General features: G+C 36.3%; 2 protein-coding genes across 2 annotated transcripts; one reads left to right on the forward strand and one right to left on the reverse strand.

Annotated features, from left to right (window-relative positions):
- Positions 1-6,110: 6,110 nt before the first annotated feature.
- On the forward strand, positions 6,111-11,386 carry si:dkey-72l14.3 (Glyco_hydro_56 domain-containing protein). Its single transcript, XM_058784188.1, has 5 exons — positions 6,111-6,248; positions 8,905-9,487; positions 9,580-9,975; positions 10,120-10,209; positions 10,798-11,386. The coding sequence occupies exons 2-5, from the start codon at positions 8,978-8,980 to the stop codon at positions 11,299-11,301; spliced, it is 1,500 nt and encodes a 499-aa protein (XP_058640171.1). The 5' UTR covers positions 6,111-6,248; positions 8,905-8,977; the 3' UTR covers positions 11,302-11,386.
- Positions 11,387-13,146: 1,760 nt separating this feature from the next.
- Positions 13,147-19,060, reverse strand: borcs6 (BLOC-1 related complex subunit 6). Its single transcript, XM_058784198.1, has 6 exons — positions 18,947-19,060; positions 17,143-17,627; positions 15,950-16,430; positions 15,701-15,864; positions 14,714-14,797; positions 13,147-14,620 (listed from the first exon to the last, which is right to left on the reverse strand). Exons 2-6 carry the CDS (start codon positions 17,614-17,616, stop codon positions 14,495-14,497), a joined length of 1,329 nt encoding a protein of 442 aa, XP_058640181.1. The 5' UTR covers positions 17,617-17,627; positions 18,947-19,060; the 3' UTR covers positions 13,147-14,494.
- Positions 19,061-20,551: the final 1,491 nt, after the last annotated feature.

Below are 20,551 nucleotides of genomic sequence, written 5' to 3' on the forward strand. Positions count from 1 at the left end.
TGCTGATTTGGTACTCAGGAAATTATTATTAGGCTATTCTTATCATTTTCAATGCTGAAAACAGATGTTTTCAAAATAACAGCATTCATTTAAAAAAGAAATCTTTTGTAACATTATAAATTTCTTCACTATCAGGTTTGATAAATTTAATGCATCCTTGTTGAATAAAAGTATTATTCTTAAGTGTGTACATATAGTGAATGTACAGTATAGAACAGCACAGGACTGTGACAGTATTAAAAGTTAAATGTAAAAAAGAAAATACTATAGTTAACAGCATGGTGAACAAGCAACAATCAGTAACATGATGGTTCAGGTTGACACTGAGGTTGAAAAATTCAAATTAAGGTTATGAAGGTTTTATATTGAGGTTAAGATTAAGGGGGATGCTGGTTTTGTGGCTTTGGTTAGTTAGGAATGAAGCACAGGTTAAGTGCAAGGCTGATTTTAGCCTTAAGTTTGAAGTTGGACTGAGAATAAGCTTTGCTGGTTTGAGGCTGATGTTGGGATTCAGTATTAAGTTAAAGGAATGTTCTAGGTTCAATATAAATTAAGCTCTGTCAGCCTCATTTATGTCAATTACCACAGGAAATAATTGTGTCCCTTTGCTTTTGCTTTTGAAGTAAACCATGTGATAAACAAAAATATCGGCACCCTTGGTAAATATGATCAAAGAAGGCTGTGAAAATGTATCTGCATTGTTAATCCTTTTGATCTTTCATTTAAAACATTCATAAAAATCTAACCTTTCATTGGATAATAAGAATTTAAAATGGGGGGAAATATCATTATGAAATAAATGTTTTTCTCAAATACACGTTGGACACAATTATTGGCACCCCTAGAAATTCTTATGAGTAAAATATCTCTGAAGTATATTCCCATTCATATTCACAATTTTGAACACTCCAGGGTGATTATGAACATGAAATTATCCAGCCATGGCTTCCTGTTTCACAGAAATATAAATACACTGTAAAAAATTTCAATGATTTCAAAGTGTTATCTGAATTGTTATTTTTTAGTTAGCTCAACCTTTAGTGAACCAGTTTTATAGTCCATTCAACTAAAATGTTTTAACTGCTCAAACATTTAGAAGACTACAGCAAGTTATGTCCCTTAAAATTAAACCATTTACTCTGTGTTTTATATGTTACCTCAACTAAGATTTATTATTTGGGCATCATAAGAAATTGCTGGGTAACTACATAAACATATATTTTTATAGTTTAACAAAATTATTAAAAATGATTAACTTGTGTTTATCAATCACTAAAAACACACATTACAACACATAATAGCCTTTATTTAATAACAATCTCCATTTATAACATTTTTCATACAAGCTAAACATACAGGAATGAAGAAAAAAGTCACCTACATCTTGGATGGACTGAGGGTCAGTAAATTAACAGCAAATTTTCATTTGTGGGTGAACTATCCCTTTAAAGCTCCAGTTGACACATTACATCTGTAATTCAACTGCAGAATTCAGTTTAATGAACTAAGAAAAAACTAAAGCTAAACAATGTCAGCAAACAAACATCTACAAATATTATTACTGTTTACAATTACATCTTTAAAATGAGGCAGAAGTAAAAAAAAATATTTATGAAGTGGCTTTAAGAAAAGAGCTAGAGCAGTGAAAATTCCCATTTCCATCATCAGGGCAATAATTAAGAATTTCAAATCAACAGAAAATGTTATGAATCTGTCTGGAAGAGGACGCGTGTCTATATCGTCCTAATGCACGGTGAGAAGGAGAGTTTGAGTGGCTAAAGACTCTCCAAGGACCACAGCTGGAGAATTGCAGAAAATAGTTGAGTCTTGGGGTCAGAAAACCTTAAAAAACTATTATCAAACAGCACCTACATCACCACATGTTGTTTGGGAGGGTTTCAAGAAAAATTCTCCTCGCTCATCCAAAAACAAACTCCAGCATATTCAGTTATCAGACAAGACTGGAACTTCAAATGGGACTGGCTTCTATGATCAGATGAAACAAAAAAAATGAGCTTTTTAGCAGCAAACACTCAAGATGGGTTTGGTGAACACAGGGATAAAAAGCACCTGTGCTTGCTGTATTTTTGATGTTGTGGGCCTATATTTCTGCTGGAGGTCCTGGACATCTTGTTTACACACATGGCATCATGGATTCTATCAAATACCAACAGATAAAAAAATCAATAAGTGACTGACTCTGTTAGAAATCTTATAATGGGCCATGTTTGGATCTTCCAACTGTACAATAATCCAAACACAAACCTCAAAAACAACACAAAAATGGGTCACTGAGCACAAAACCAAGCTTCTGCTGGCCATTCCAGTCCTCTGACCTGAACCCTATAGAAAATGAGTGGTGAACTGAAGAGAAGAAGCACCGTCATGGAGCTGGGAATCTAAAGGGTCTGGAGTGATTCTGGATGAAGGAATGGTCTCTGATCTCTTGTCAGGTGTTCTCTAACCTCATCAGGCATTAAAGGAGAACATTTAGAGCTGTTAAACTGGCAAATGGAGGTTTCAAAAAATATTGAATAAAAGGGTGCCGTTAATTGTGGCCAATGTGTATTAGAGAAAAACATTTATTTCATAATGATATTTCGCCCCATTTTAAATTCTTATTCTCCAATGAAAGGTTAGATTTTTGTGAATTTTTTAAATAAAAGATTAAAAGGATTAACAAAGCAGATTAATTTTCACAGCCTTCTTTGATCATATTTACCAAGGGTGCCGATATTTTTGGCCATGACTGTATTAGTATATTTATTATATCCCAGCCCTTACCAACACAGAAACCTGTCAACTTCCACTTTTAAAGTAAAACATGATTTATGAGCCATTCAAGCTGCAAGAAACACTTCAAATGTCCTCAAAAGTTAGACAGGTTTCAATATATTTATGAGATAACCTTCACAAGTACAGCAAAACCTGTACGTACGTAGGTACGCACTCACTCACTCTCTCTCTCTCTCTCTCTCTCTCTCTCTTACGTCTGGTCAATCTGCTAATTAAGATGATTGACCTGACATTTCAATCAAATAGAGAAGAACATGAGAACAAAAAAAAGGTTTCAAAAGTGCTGAATTCCTCACCCACATACCAATTACTAAAATATTTTTTTCCTCAGCTACTATTTTTCACTCAACTGCATTCACAGAAGCTCTATTGCTCAAATCCTGGACACGAAAATCTAGTAGCTATATAACCATATTTTAGCAAATACATCACACCGCTCATACATTTTCCTGGTATGACACAAACAACCACATGAAAAACATTTCATGGAAAGCAACCGCAATATCAAAATACTGGCTAATACTGAGAAACGTGATACAATGATCAGACATTTTTCTATCTACACATTATAGATGCCCACTGACCACATAACAAATTAATGCAAAATACAAGTAAAAAATAGGTCTAAACTATCTTCAATGTAACTGCCCAGCAAGTAAACAGCAAAAACACATGAGCAGTGATTGTGTGAAAAGCAGGACTAAGAGAATAAATTGGAGTTAGAGGTGTTTACAGTGGCTCAGTGGGGTGACCGAGGTCAATTCCAAGCCTACACACCTGTTTCCATCTGCATATAGAGAAACAGAAAGAAATAACAAGTGAGCTACATGTTTGACATATTATCTCACATTGTGACTTCTTGAGTACAATTTCATTGTCATAACATAAGATGAGTCTATGTTCTGATCATCTGTCTTCACTAAATCACTTTTCATATCATCAGTGTTCGGTCTAACCGCATCAAACATGATGACATAAAGGTCAATACCAAAACCAACTCTACACACACACACAGATCTGTCAAACCTGCTTGAACAAACCTGGATGTCCATGTACAAACCATCAACACACACACATCCTTAACCCCCATCCGCTGGCTGGGCCGAACTCATCTAATCCGTTGCCATGGTGATGGACCTGGAGAGCAGGCATCACCTTAGATACCTCAAACAGATAATCTCAACTAAACATATGCACACACAAAGACACACAACCTTGACCAGATAAGACATCCACACACACAGACATAACATGAACATACAACTGATAACAAAATAGCGTTCAGTACTGAATATAAGCGCAAGTGAACCTGCAATAAGAGGTCAGATTCAGATGTTTAAATAGAGAACAGACAAAGTCTTACTTTCACTCCAGATTTGTCATGTTATCACAAGTGTGATAACGACTTGAAAATTTTGGTGAATCATTCTAGATCATATTTCAAAGAAATTTACATATAGAAAATTGTGTTAAGTCTGTTTAAATTTTTTAATACATTTTGTTAATAAGGATAAATGAATTATGACAAATACATATTTCAATACAATTGCTTTACAAATGTATTTCTATATTTTTAATAATTATTGAAATGATAAAATATAACATGTAACATTATATATATAAATATACAGTGCTGCTCAAAAGTTTGGGATCAGTAAGATTTTTAATGTTTTTTAAGGGAGTCTCTTCTGCTCATCAAGGCTGTATTTATTCGATCAAAAATACAGAAAAAAAACAGTAATATTGTGACATCTTATTGCGATTTCTAATATTGGTTTCCTATTTTAATATACTTTAAAATAGAATTTATTTCTGTGACGCAGCGCTGAATTTTCAGCATCATTACTCCAGTCTTCAGTGTCACATGATTTATTATCAGTGTTGAAACTGTTGTGCTGCTTCATATTGTTTTTTGGAACACGTGATACTTTCTTTCCTTGATTCTTCTTGATGAGCAGAAGAAACGTCTTTAAAAAAACATTAAAAATCTTACTGATCCCAACTTTTGAGCGGCAGTGTGCGTGTATAATATATATATATACAATGTATTTATAATTTAAATAATAGTATACAGCCTATTATACAGTATTTATTTGATAAAACCGGTAAAATTATTGTGAATTATTATTATTGCAATTTTTATTGCTATTAAATTTATATATAGTAATATATAAAGCTTTTAATAATTATTATTACCAAATTAAATTAAAATATTTATACATAATCCAGCAGAAATCATTCTAATATACTGATATGATGCGCAAGAAACGCTTATTATTATTATTATTATTATTATTATTATTATTATCCGTGCTGAAAACAGTTGTGCTGCTTAATATTTTTGTGGAAACCACACAGTTCTTCTTTTTCTTCTTCTTCTTCTCAGGATTCTTTGATGAATAGAGCAACATTTATTTCAAATAGAAATGTTTTGTAACATTGTAAATGTTTTTATTTCTTAAAACAAACCTAAAAAAAAACTCTTTCAAGCCTGACAAGAAAAAAAACTCCCTCTCATTAACTTTTCAAAAATGCTCATAAAAGATTCACATTTATGTCTATACATTTCAATATGGACATAAGAAATACAAACAACCTGGAATGACACGTCACAAAAACCAAATCCTTCTTTTATCTTATCTGTAATACCAACAGAGACTATAGAAAAGAACAGGATTATGCCAGATTATGTCTGGATGATATAATTGTGAATAATCTTGCCAGTGATCCTTTTCAGGAAATGGGATTAAACTTCAGAAAATTGACAGAGAAATGAGAAAGAGAGGAATGGGAGAAAGGCAGAAACCAGAGAGCAAGGAAAAAGGGAGAGATTTAAAAGTAAAAGAGGTATGAAGGGTATAGTTTGATATGAGGGTCATCCAATAAACCTAAATGTTCTGTTTCATGACAGGTATGATGTTGAATAAAAAGAAAACAGGAAGGAAAAAAGTCAATGGATTTTATAGTAAGCATTTTCTTCTTTATTGCTTTTAAGTAAATTTGTGTCACTGTGACAGTTTTGTGCATATGTGTGCTTGGATGGATGTGTGTGCGTGTTTTTGAATTAGGTGTGTTTGCTAGGAAGGAGTGGCGGATTAAGGGATTACGGTGAGTCTGATCATGTGATTGTCATGGTCCGTGGTGACCCTACTTACTAACAGATTACCCTGGTGAAGGTGAGGTAGCCTCCTTTCTTTTCTATTTCCTCCTTCTGTCACTTCATCCATCCTTTTGTCAGGACAGCCTGTCATCTCATCCCTCATGGTTGGGCTGAAGTCTCTACATTCTGTGGCTTCCTGTACAGAGCCAGGAGACCCGAACACACGAACCTGCACAGAAACGCTCATTTCTTATCATTCCCCATTCAGAGGAGTCCTCTTCATCTTGACCTTTCCTTCTGGATTCTTTGACCTGGAGATCCAGGCACACACACCTGACCTGCCAATGCAGAGGTGAGTAATAACATAATCCAGCACTCAGATCCCATCTCGTCAAGCGCCTGAGGAGGGAAACCAAAGTATCGGTTAAACAATTATGTTTTGCTCCAAATGTTAGATAAATGAGAAGGAAATTGGCATTATAAAAGCTAAATCTATTCCCAGCCGCTTCCTCGAAAGCAGGAACTGGCCTAAAACTATCACACACCCGACAACAACAAAAGCTTACTTTGACATAGCCAAGTTTAACCGGATGAGAAACAACACAACTTGTAAATGTGTGAGAACGATAACATAACTTTCAGGTCCTTCAGTTTAAATTTCAGAGAAAGGCACTCATTTGACTCAGAAAGATGTCTTTACATTCAGTTCATTAAACACAGAGTATGGAATGTGCCACGGCTATTATCTGGCATGGTTGCACTTCAGCGTAAAACGGCTTCATGTTACATTTAGCAATGTTTCTCTCATGTATAGAGAACCACAAATTTGTCCACCCAAAAACACAAACAACAGTTATTGTTAAACCATAATAAATTAATAATACCAAATAAGTACAGCTTATTGAAGCAGAAATAACAGTAGCCTACTAACAGTATAAACTATGGTTAGCATAGTTTCAATGTACGTTTTCCCTTTTCCATGCTGAAAAGGATGGTTTACATTTTAGACTAGTTTAGGATGGTTACAGCAGTGGACTGTATTTTCAAGTAGTACTTTTTTAACCAAAAACAATAACTACCGAATAACGACGTGGAAACTGGTATGTTGCTGCAGTACCTTATCAAAGCACATCGGAAAAGATATCGATATTATGTTGTGTCATTTTCATGAGACGCAGGTGTTGCTTGGCCATCTGGCGCCATCTGTTGAAAAGCTTGTGAACTGCAGACTCGTATTAGTACACTTTAAAGAGTATTTAGCGCTGAATGTGGGCAGCACTAATTAATCCTGTTAGCGATTAATTATCCTAAAGTGTCTTCCTTTGTTTCCTCTGACGTAGCGTCGTAGCTTTTCAGTTGGTAAACAGGGACTTGTGATCACAATTTTCTTTCAGACTTCACTCTTTTTGTGTATTATTATAATTACTACTGGCAATGTGTGACACAAGAAGCTGTTGAAAATTGCGCCAGGAAAAACAAAGAAATATATATAAATTATATAAAAAGTAATATATATAAAATATGTTTAGGAAATATATGTATACACATATGAACTGACCTTCTGTGACAACATGTTTGTCATGAGAATGCATTTCAGCGTTTTGGTTAAAATTTATACTGCTTTAATTATAATTAATGAGTCTGGGCTTCCCTGACATTAAGAGTGTGGGATGGAATATTTCTGTCCACAAGTTGTCCTAAATTTCAGTTGTTTAACCTGAAAGCTTCTTGTTTATTTAAAATTAATAAAACAATGTGCAACTGAAGTCATTGTTATGGACACAAACACACGAGAACAGAAATCCTCACAAAATAATACAACCCAAATTCCAGAAATGTTGGGACGTTTTTTTAAATGTGAATAAAATGAAAACTGAAAGAATTTCAAATCACATGAGCCAATATTTTATTCACAACAGAACATAGATAACATAAATGTATAAACTGAGAAATTTTACAATTTTATGCACAAAATGAGCTCATTTCAAATTTGACGCCTGCTACAGGTCTCAAAATAATAGAGACGGGGGCATGTTTACCATGGTGTAGCATCTCCTCTTCTTTTCAAAACAGTTTGAAGACGTCTGGGCATCGAGGTTATGAGTTTCTGGAGTTTTGGTGTTGGAATTTGGTCCCATTCTTGCCTGATATAGGTTTCCAGCTGCTGAAGAGTTCGTGGTCATCTTTGACGTATTTTTCGTTGAATGATGCGCCAAATGTTTTCTATTGGTGAAAGATCTGGACTGCAGGCCAATTCAGCACCCGGACTACGAAGCCATGCTGTTGTAATAGCTGCAGTATGTGGTTTTGCATTGACATGCTGAAATACACAAGGCCTTCCCTGAAATAGACGTCGTCTGGAGGGGAGCATATGTTGCTCTAAAACCTTTATACACCTTTCAGCATTCATAGTGCCTTCAAAAACATGCAAGCTGCCCATATCGTATGCACTTATGCACCTCCATACCATCAGAGATGCTGGCTTTTGAACTGAACGCTGATAACACGCTGGAAGGTCTCCTTCCTCTTAAGCCTGGAGGATATGGCATCCGTGATTTCCAACAAGAAGCTTTATCATGCAAAAAGGAAGCCATATGTGTATATGGTCGAGAACCATCATGTCCTGTGGGCCAAGGCTGAGTTAAAATGGACTGTTTCAAAATGGAAAAGTGTTCTATGGTCAGACGAGTCCAAATGTGACACTCTTGTTGGAAATCACGGATGCTATATCCTCCAGGCTTAAGAGGAAGGAGACCTTCCAGCGTGTTATCAGCGTTCAGTTCAAAAGCCAGCATCTCTGATGGTATGGAGGTGCATAAGTGCATACGATATTCTCTATGTTCTATTGTGAATAAAATATTGGCTCGTGTTATTTGAAAGTTTTTTAGTTTTCACTTTATTCAAATTTGAAAAAACATACCAACATTTCCGGAATTCGGGTTGTAATTTCACTATAAAACAAGGAAATAAATACCTTACCAAAGATGTCTCTTTGTCTTTATCTCCAGACATTATTCCTCTCCAAGAAGGCTTTTGTGTGAGTTTTGGGTTAAGGGGCCCTGAAACCTCTTGCTCAGCTCCATGGCTGGAAGAAAACACATGCTCGTCCTCCTCTCCCTTTCTCTTCTATTTCTCCTCTGTCTCTTCACTCGTCCATGTGTCTGCGGTCCTGCCCGGGCCCCTCTTCTCGCTGGCCAGCCTTTCCTGGTGTTATGGGGGGTTCCAGATAAAGACTGCTTGGGTCGGCCTGACCCAGCTGCATTTGGGATGGAGTGGGAAGGCCGTGTGGCAATATTTTATGAGGACACACTAGGACTTTACCCATATTTCACTGCACAGGATCGTCCTGTCAACGGTGGCCTACCACAACACACCAGCCTTGACCTTCACCTCCAGAAGGTGGAGGGCGACCTGACGGCCTCATTACCCCAAGCAGGAGCACCTGGTTTAGGGGTGCTGCGCTGGCAGGAGTGGGCGCCTCAGTGGAACAGGAACAGGGGAATTAAAACAAAGTATCTTGTGGAGTCGAGGGCACTTCTCCGGGGATTTTTTCCAGACTGGAGCACTGAGGAAGTGGAGAAATGGTCTCAGGTGATGACAATAACAACATATTATGATATTTCAGAGACTATCATTCTGCATTATGTTGTATAAATAGATCACATGATTTCATTTCCTGTCAGGTTGACTTTGAAGCAGCAGCACAGTCCATTATGATGGAAACCCTGCGGGAGGTGAAGAGACTCCGCCCACAAAGATTATGGGGCATGGCCCCATTTCCTAACTGCTATAACTTTGACTCCACCCAGATAGCATTAGCCAATTACACGGGACGGTGTCCTGCGGCAGAAATGGCCCTTAATGATGAGCTGATGTGGTTGTGGAAGCGAAGCGGTGCCCTCTATCCAGCCCTCTCACTGGAGAAGTTGCCAGAGGGAACTAAAGGGACGTGGCTTTACGCAACCAATCAGATCAGAGAGGCTTTACGAGTGGCGGCTCTTGCAGGGACTTCCTTTGATCTTCCTGTGTTTCCACTGATCAAGATTGTGTACATCTCTTCTAACTCCTTTCTCTCAGAGGTAATGAATAGTAAGCTGTAATCTATTGAGTGAGCCAATAGAACAGAAGAAATAATATAATATAATAATACTTGTGTACCTTATAAGGACTTTGTTGTCACTCAGTACAACCTCATAATTATGTCTGTATTGAATATGTATCAGATTGATCTGGTGAACACAATTGGAGAGAGTGCAGCTATGGGAGCATCTGGAGTCATAATATGGGAAAAATCCTTAGCAGTTAAAACACAGGTAATCATTCACTCATTTGTCCATTTGTCTACTAACGTTCAAAAGTTTGAGGTCATTAATCATTTTGAACACTTTTTTTCAACAAGGGTGCATTAAATTGGTCAAAGTTGACAATAAAGATATTTATAATGTTACAAAAGATTTCCATTTCAACTTTCTAAAAGTTCATCAAGAATCATTAAAAAAAAAAATCAAGTTACCCTCAAAAATATTGAGCAGCACAACTGTTTTCAACAGTGATAATAATAATAAATGTATCTTGAGCTCTGTATCAGCATATAATTTCTGAAATATCATGTGGCTTTGAAGACTGGAGTAATAGCTGCTTAAAATTCAGCTTTGCCATCACAAGAATAAATGACATTTTAAAATACATTCAAATAGAAAACAAAAATTGTAAAAACATTTCACAACACTACTGTTTTTACTGTAGTTCTGATTTAAAAAATGCTCCCTTGCTGAGCGTGAGAGCCAGAAACAACTTCCGTGTATTACACTTCTAGTTTATTCATTATAATACTTTTCATTAGTCATTACAGATTCTTGTATGACTGATATTATTTACACCTGCATGTGTGTCTCCTACAGAAATCCTGCTCAGAGTTCGGCTCGTATGTTCGTCAGGTTCTTGGCCCATATGCTGTCAATGTGACGACTGCAGCACGTCTCTGTGGAGTCTCACTGTGTCAAGGCCGTGGACGCTGTGTGCGAAAGAAACCTGAGGACCCCACATACCTGCATCTTCCTTCAGCCCACTTTATGCTTCTCCCAAATGGGGCAGAAGGTGTCCGGGCCACAGGACAGCTTCCCACTGCTTACATAGACCTCTGGAAGAAGGACTTCCGCTGCCAGTGGTTCGAAGCCTTGGAGGGTGCAGCAGCGGATCAAGAATCAGGCGTGGTGCTGGAAAACCGAGGGAAAATAACATCACCAACAGTAAAAACAGTGCTTGGGATGAGCCAGAGCCAGAGTACAGCGGTTCCAGTGATTCCAGTCACACTAGTGCCTACCAAGCAGCCAGTGGACGGCGGAAATTCTGCACTTAATACACCCATCGTCCTTCTCTCCTCACTGGTTCTTCATTATGTTTGACGAGAAGACAGCTGGAGTGTATAGGAACTTTTGTGAACCTCTGTTGGCCTTGACATTGATTGCTAATTGCAAAAAGAATTTTAATATAAATACCCAAAGGGATAACTCTGTTAAGAGAATAGCTTCTGTGAAAGACAATCTTAAAGATGTAATTAAATTCACAATCTGAACATGACTGAATAAACAGATCTGTTCTGAATCACACTTGAATATGAACAATAAAACTTGTTTTAGATAAGTTTTTTAAAGGGATAGTGCCATCATTGACCCTCCACTTGTTCCAAACCTCTATGAGTTTGTTCTATTGAACACAAAAGATATTTTGAAGAATGTTGGTGACTAAACAGTTAACAGTAACCATTGACTTCCATAGTATGGAAAAGAAAACTCTGGAAGTCAATAGCTACCATCAACATACAGGTTTGGAACAAGTGAAGGGTGAGTAAATTATTATTATTTTATTTATTTATTTATTTTTTGAGTGAACTATCTATATACAAAATGACCCTGAATGGTTTTTAAACAAAATTAGCTACCTTCTATAACACACTATATTACAATAATAGTGTTATTTTGTTTCTGCAAGAATAATTGTGATTATATTATAACTTCTATTTCCATCATAAAAAAAATATTATTTTACAAATATGTCTGCATTAACCCTTCAGATCATACACTACTTTTCAAATATTTTGGAGTAAGATCTTTTTTATTTTTTAAAGAAATTGATCCTTATATTATTATAAGATGATCAAACATTGATCAAACATTTTTTTTTTTTTCATATAAATGCTGTTCTTTTGAACTTTATATTCATCAAAGAATCCTGAAACAAATGTATTATGGTTTCCACAAAATTATTAAGCAACTGCTTTCAAAATGGAAAATAATAGGAAATGTTTCTTGAACACCAAATCAGTATATTAGAATGATTTCTGAAGGATCATGTGACACTGAAGACTGAAGTAATGCCTGCTGAAAATTCAGCTTTGCCATCACAGGAATAAATTACATTTTAAAATATATTAAAATAAAAAACTATTTTAATTTGTTGTAATATTTCACAATATGACTGTTTTCACTTTTGCAATTAAATGCATGCAGCCTTGGTGAGCTTAAAAAACATCTTTCAAAAACATTGAAAATAAACTTGTATGACTTTGTATATATTCACACAATGTCAAACCTGCGTAAGACTGGTGACAGGACAGCGATAGCACAATCATAAAATGTCCTGAAAGCAGCTGGGCTGGGGTGTAATAGGACTCTATCTGTTTAAACTAAAATCTAATCAAATGTTTAGTCTCCAATATATCTTTTACATTTAAGAAAAAAAAAAAAAAGAAAAGAGTCAGACAAGTTTACACTTTATCTGAACAGCCTGTCCCAAAAAAAGCCATCCTCCATAATGAAAATGTAAAGCCTTTCCAAACAGATATGAATGACTACTAGGCAAATCTGCTGGTTTGTTAAATTAACAAATGCCAACTAGGAGAAGGTAACAACTACAGTGTCCAAATTGAAAAAATAAATGCGTGCATCTATGTGTTTACGTATCTGTGAATTCATCAGAGATTATAAGGGGTGACGGAGCAAAATCTTTTATCCGCCAGTATAAATTAATCCAGGGCCATGTGGGGACACAAACTCTCTCTCTCACTCACACATACACACAAATGATATGCTCTATCCCTGATAATTTCACCCTGATTAATAGTGCAGATCAGGATGCAGCTATAACTGAGCTCAGCAAAAGCAGAAGACTCCAAATAGAAAATAAGTATGTCAAAAAGCAATGAACATTTTCACCATAAAAATGTAGTGAGAAGACTCACAAAAATCAAGTCTGATTCTAGCAAATTTATTTTGGTTTATATAATAATTTAAAATATACATTGATGACAGATTGTTGGACAAATCAGGGTTATAGTTAGCATGACAGAGATAAAGAGAGACAGTTCAAACAGGAACAGACAGAGAAAGGTAAAGATCATTTGCAAAAATAAACTTTCATCCATCCTGTATTTTTTTTTTTTCACACCCACCTCCAATCTCTCCTCACCTTCCTCTGATTTGTGGGGTTTTTCCTGCGATAATCACTTGCAGACAACAAAACTTTTAAACAAATGACACGACATTTGTCATTCTCAATACAGTAATCAAGAGTCCAATTTGTAGGTGGGCGTTTACGGTGCTTGTGTTAATGTTTTATCCAAAAAATTAAAGTTATGCCATTATTTACTCACCCTCATGTCATTCCAAACCTGTATGACTTTCTTTCCTCTGAAGAACACAAAAGAAGATATTTTGAAGTATGTCCTGGCCACTTTTTATTCCCATGCAATTAATGAATGGAGACTATGAATGTAAACTGAAGCTTTCAAGCTTCAAAAAAGACAGGTGCATAATAACAGTAGTTCATATGATGTGTGCACAACTCTTCTGAAGTCATATGTCTTGGTGTGAGAAACAGATTGAAAAGTAAGATGTTACTCATGATTTGTGAGCACAGTCTTCAAAAAATGTTTCCTTTTGCACTCCATGTAAGAAAAAGTCATACAGGTTTCAAATAACAGGGTCAGTAAATGATATCAGAATTTAGTTTCAGGTGAACTAACTAATCTGGGATGCATAGCATCCATCCTGCAGAAACACAGACGTCCGGGAGGAACAAGTATACACAGAGCATGGCTTCCATACTGACGAATATTGGTGTTAAACGTCTACTCTATGTCTTAAATTTGAGGCCATTACAGATGGTGCATTTAACACCAATGACGCAATCTGTCAATATACCCACCCATACACACACACACACACACACTGACTTCATAAACAGGGGCAACGGTAACACCAATCAGTTGCCCAAGAGCCACCAACAACAGAGAGTGCTTCCTGTGGATGTTGGACGGCATGAATCACAGGGAGGAGTCTATTTTGCCGTGCGAACATTCTAGAGGGGAGGAGCCACGACAAAAGGAGGTGGATAAAGATGTGGTCTCCGAGGGGAAGGGTGAGAACCAAGCTGTCTCTAAGGGGACGAGCACTTGCAGAGCATTGCTAGTAAACATTATAATTAGCAAAATGGTTCCATTGCACGGTGTGTAGCAGAATGACTGCAGAAGGCGGAGCCACTGCTTTTCTCCAATGGGTGGAGTCCCCACTCAGACAGGGGTGTGGTTTGCTGCCATAGTCACTTGCAGATGGTTTCTAGGGCATCAAGGGTTCGTTTGATGTCTCTGATCTGAGCAGCTAGAGCATGTATAGGTTGCATGGAGCGATCTAGCTCCTCACAGCGCGCCATGAGTGTGTACATTCCCTGGAAACACATACACAAGCACACACAGATCAAAACACAAAATAAAATCAAAATTAAAACTCGCCTGACTTGATAAATATAAGTCACTCTCACCTTTATACTCATGTCCACTGACTCTCCCAAACTGTCCACAGAATCTCTGTAGGTCTGGATATAACCCACACTTAAAGCAGTCATCTGGAGAGACACAAGATTTTAATTCATATTCATAGCAATATGTGTATAAATGCAAGACAAGTGAGTTAAAATGAGGGTTGCATACATAAAAAAAGTGAACCCAAAAATTATTTGGACACTGAAAAAGCTATCAAGTTTTAAAACCCTTAAAAATGTTCTGTATTTTTGCACAAATTTAACCTACATTGTGATTTGATCTTCCTATAACAAAATAAAGATAACTTAATTTAAATTAAATTATATCTACTACTGTTCAAAGGTTTGGGGTCAGACAGATTTTTTTTTTGGAAAGAATTCTTACAGCACAGACACATGAAATGGGTGAAAAGTGACAGTAAAGACATTTATAATGGTATAAAATATTTATTTTGTTCAGATAAATGCTGTTCAAACCTGAAAAATATATCCTGGTTTCCACAAGCATATTAAGTAGCAGGACTGTTTTCAACATGGATACTAAAAAATGTTTCCAAATCAGCATATAATAATGATTTCTGAAGGATCCTCTGACACTGAAGACTGGAGTAATGACTGCTGAAAATTCAGCTTTACCATCACAGGAACAATAAATGCCTCAGAACTGGCTTTTCTGTAGTAGACGTCTGTGAAACTAACAGTATGCGAATTGGCCAGGAACCAGCACCAGAATAACATCATTGGAAAAAGGTAAAGTGTGAAGTTGAGGGGAATCGACTTTATATATTCAATAAAAAAATTTTTTTTTTTAAATCACATTGAGACCTTGTGGCTAAAAACTAGTTAAAAAATGGCTAAGAATTAGTTCTAAAAAAAAAGGAACAGCACAATTTGTTTGCAGGCTGCACTGGTTTCGGTATTTTGAAATGCGGATTAAGTGTCCAAATATTTTTTGGGTGGCTGTATATGATCCCGGGTAATACTCACATTCTGTATAGTTCCATTGAGGCTTCGCAGCATCAGTTCTACACTCTGAGCCACATCCTGTGTGTGTTTGTGCAGGTCTACCAGCACTGACGGGTCAATGGGTGGAATATCAGCCGGCCGACGCAAAGAGCCACGACCACGTACCACAGGCCCAGAACAGTCCGCTGAAGTAGCCATACACAGATCAAATATTACTGGTACATTACATGACAAATTATAAACAATTTTTTGACACCCTTAGATACTCACAATCTGTGTCCAGACTCGGCCGAGAGCTCATTTTAATCTTCTGTTCAAGATTTTTGGTGATGAAGTGCGTGAGATCCCCATCATGGCTGACGGTTCCCTCCAATTCGAGGGCGCTGGATATGGTAGCTCGGCGTCCTTCCACCTGTCCCCCTCTAGCCCCGCCTCCTCGTGCCCCACCCCCACACGCCCCACTGATCTCATCCAGGCTCTTACTGTCCTGCATGCCACGCACAACTCGATCTCGCTCTGGCAATGACCGCACACGCACCTCTGCCATCACGTGAGCCGGGCACGGAGAATCATCCAGGTCTGGGAGCAGAGGGGGTGTGGCCTGGTCGGGAGGAGGGGCTGGAACAAGGGGAGGGGCCTCATCAGGTGAAATGGAAGTATTTGGCTGGACTTCATCCGAAGAATCAGGATTGGCCCATTCATCAGGTTCTGAGCGAGTGGGAGGGTGTTCGGTTGAGAGCGTACCAACTGCCTGTAAATTGTGCAGTTCAGTTTGTTTAAAAAGTTCAAGATAGACAGCAACATATATTTGAGTTACACAAAAGTTGAATTATTTCACAATTAATAAAACTAACTGAATTAAAAGTTTTAATTTATTGGAATTGTCACAAATTTAAGATTTAATATTTTATTATTAATTATTATTATCATGATGTTATATTATACATAAATGAGTATTTAAAGTGAGTACAAAAGTATTCATTTGATTTAACTCAAATGAAATTTATGGAAATTATTCATTTATTATTATGTTAGTATTTTTATATATAATAATTTAATTAAATGGAGTACCAAAGCATAGATTAAATTTAACTCTTTAAATTTAATTATAATTTGTAGGACTTATTTATTACTAATTGTTTATTATTATTATTGTTAGTTATTAATTATATTATTATTATTATTATTATCATCATCATCATCATCATGTTAGTAAGTTGAAATATCTTTTTTTTTTAAATTAGGGTTGCAAAGGGGTGGAAAATTTCCACAAAATATTTGGAAACTTTCCAAAGGTTTCCGAAAATTTCCAAATAAATCATGGAAAGTTTCCAAAAGTTCTAGAAAATTTCCAGAAATGTTCCACCCCTATTAATAATATCAAGTTTATTACATCAAGTTTATTACACAAGTTTATATAGTATTTATTTGAATGAGTGCACATCCTTAATCTAACCCCTTACCTGTACAGAAATAAGAGTCTCCTTTTTTTGCTTGATCTCTCCTTTGTTGACATTGTTCACCTCTCCATCACTTGTCTTTCTCTCATCCTCCTCCAACCTCCATTCTTCCAGTTCTTTTTTAGAATGGCCGTGTATTAGCTCAGTCTCACAGGAGTGCGTGTCCTCATGTGAGCTGTCTTCAGTTGAAATATGTGCACATTGGTTGTGCTGAACCAGTGAATCGGAGTGATCTGCGTGTGACTGGAGTGTGTGTTTGTCTCTACATGAGTCCATGTGGTGAAGTGTGTGTTTGAGAGTCTCTGACAGGGCAGGCGACCCCTCGTGAGGCTCAAAATCAGCCTCATCCCTGAACTTTAACCCCTGGGTGGTGAATGCATGAGGTCCTGACAAATTTGAGGCCTTGGGAGAGTCAGAGGTGTCCACGCCATTGCTCGCTTCTTGCACATCCTGACCGGTCACAGAAGAACAGCTCATCCCTCCACCCGCTGCAACAAATCAGCATCATCATTATCATTAGTGATGTAAAGCTAAAGTTAAATGTGATGCAAGACATAAATTCTTATTAAAATTTGCACCTTTTTTAGTTTGCATGGTATTGTATGGTAAATTCACCATAAAAAGAGTGTGTGATTTTAATAATTTTTGAAACATTGCATATGACAAACAAATCGAATTATTCCCCCAGAAGGAAGAAATAAAATAAAATAAAATAAATTATGGCATTGCAAATTATATGTAACAGCTTCATGAAATGTTTCTTCTCAAACTACATCATGGGGAAAATAATATTAGACAACATTGCATATCCAATCCATTTGAGACAGCTTTTAGTATCATTAAGATGATATTACAGTTTTTAATAATATTTTAAATTAGTTGTATTATTACGTTTTAAGTTTTCCATTAATTTTACAGTTTTAGTAATTTTGTTGTTTGTATTTTTTTATTTTTCCTATTTCTATATACTTTATTAATTAGCATATATTTCTATATACTTTATTATTAAAGGGCATTTTTATTTAGTTTCAGTTATTTTTGTACAACAAGTTAAACTAACTGAAAATGAGAAATAGTTATCTTGCCAGCTGAAATAAGTGTATGTGTTTTTATATCTATTTTTTTTCAATGAACAATTAAAGCATCAAATATGTTTTTTGGTTTCAGTTTTAGTATAAGTTAACAATAATAACCATGATTTAAAATTAGTTATTCGTTTATTCTTTATTTATTAAGGTTGTGCTTGTGCTAATAATAAACGCAAAATCTTGCAGGTTTCACTTCACATAATGCAAGCACTGAGGCATTATGAACTGCCTCGATCAGTTTCCCGAGTCTGTTGTCGGTTTACTCGTCGCTAATCAATTTATTGGGATATTTACTTACTGACATAAGCAATGAAACCTAAACAGATTTTATCCAGCGATGAAGTGTCTCTCTAATGACAGAGAAACTGAAATCATATGACGCTGATATCACCAGCAACAATGATTTGCGGGTCTTAAAAATCATGGCGCACAAACATCGATATTCTCACAATAATTCAGCATCACAACCTGACAAACCAGACGCAGATCAACCAAACAATAAATATGTTAACAAACGGTTCAAGGAAGCGACAGTGGTCACCTGACTTTAGCTTTAAGATAAGCTTTAGCTGTAATGCAGGCCTCTGAATTCGCAGTTATTCTGCGAGATATCAGCGAAAACCCGCAGCCTTAAGACTATTACTGCTTGAGTTTGGGTTATTTTGCCATGTTTCAAATGCATGTAATGCAATGGTGGATTTGTGAAGTTAAATATTTACCTGCAGCTCTTCGCACAGGATGAAGGTTGCCAGCTGAGTCCACACTAAATATTTGTCGTACTGAAACACAACGTTGACGTTATAGTTCCGCATTACACAGAGAGATAACTCTCATGACACAAAAGACGTGTGTAAAATTGCATGTAAACGCATTTTGTGTTTTTATATACTCATACCTTAATGTAGTTTATCAGAGAGCTAATTTATAGAATTGATAAATAATAAACCTATGTTTAATTATTCATTTATTTGCACATAGAGAGATGTCTAGACAGCCTGTCCAGACACACATGTAGTACACACATTTCACCACAAGGGGCGGTAGACGCCGTGGATTGATTGGGGCTGTTCTCTCCCACGTCCTGTGCAGTGGGCTGTGTGTATTTTTACCCTGCTCTCATTTTATAGGCTGGAATTAAAGGAATTGTCAACCACATCAGCAAAACTTATTTCAGCTTTGACCCTGTCACAAAACCCTGACCAAGACCAAAACCTCTAAGGTCCTGTTATTATCCAAAAAACCTCCCCCTGTAATAAAGCCCTCTGAAGTAGAGCCAGAGTAATGCTGTGAGTCAGTCTTGACCCTTACTTACTCTCCTGACCTCTTTAGGGGACTGTAGTCAGCATGAAATAACATTCACAAGTCAGTTTACATTAATAATTGGATATATTTCTAAGTGAAACAATGTATTCAACGTGAAAACTGTAGGGCAGGACTTGATTATTATTCATTAGGAATTAATTGGATTGTAAAAAGTGGTTGTTCTATACTGGAATAAAGCAATTGCGAAGGACTACTTCCTAGCAGATGTCAGTATTTGCTTTTGAGGAGGCTTGTTTTTTTTTTTTTTACCTGGATGTGGAGTCTGAAGGTCAAGTTCACCTTACTATTATCATGACATAGTATCTTCATGTTAATTATGCTGTTATTTGCAATGACCTTTGACGTTTACATTAATTTACAGCATTAACTATTGGCTTTTAGAAAGACTAAAACAGTAGACCAAAACATACCTAAATGTCAATTTGAGGTGATATAAGCTGAAAATGAAAGTCGTTTCAGAGGTGGACAAAATTATTATACTTTGATAACCTTTTTTTCTTTCTTTCTTTTTGTTTACACTGTGGTATAATATGTGACCCTGAACCACAAAACCAGTCATAAGGGTCAATTTTTCAAAATTGAGATTTATACATCACATGAAAGCTGAATAAATAAGCTTTGTTATGATAGGACAATATGTGGTCGAGATACAACTATCTGAAAATCTGGAATCTGAGGGTGCACAAAAATAAAAAATATTGCGAAAATCGCCTTTAAAGTTGTCCAAATGAAGTTCTTAGCAATACATATTACTAATCAAATTTTAAGTTTTGATATATTTACAGTAGGAAATGTATAAAATATCTTCATGGAACATGATCTTTACTTAATGTCCTAATGATTTTTGGCATAAAAGAAAAATCAATAATTTTGACCCATACAGTGTATTTTTGGCTATTGCTACAAATATACCCCAGCGACTTAAGACTGGTTTTGTGGTCCAGGGTCACATATATGCTGAATAATTGTGCTAAATAAGATCAAGAAAGTGTATTAAGACA

Source organism: Onychostoma macrolepis, chromosome 08 (assembly GCF_012432095.1).
Source record: "Onychostoma macrolepis isolate SWU-2019 chromosome 08, ASM1243209v1, whole genome shotgun sequence".
In the NCBI taxonomy this organism is placed as follows: Eukaryota; Metazoa; Chordata; class Actinopteri; order Cypriniformes; family Cyprinidae; genus Onychostoma; species Onychostoma macrolepis.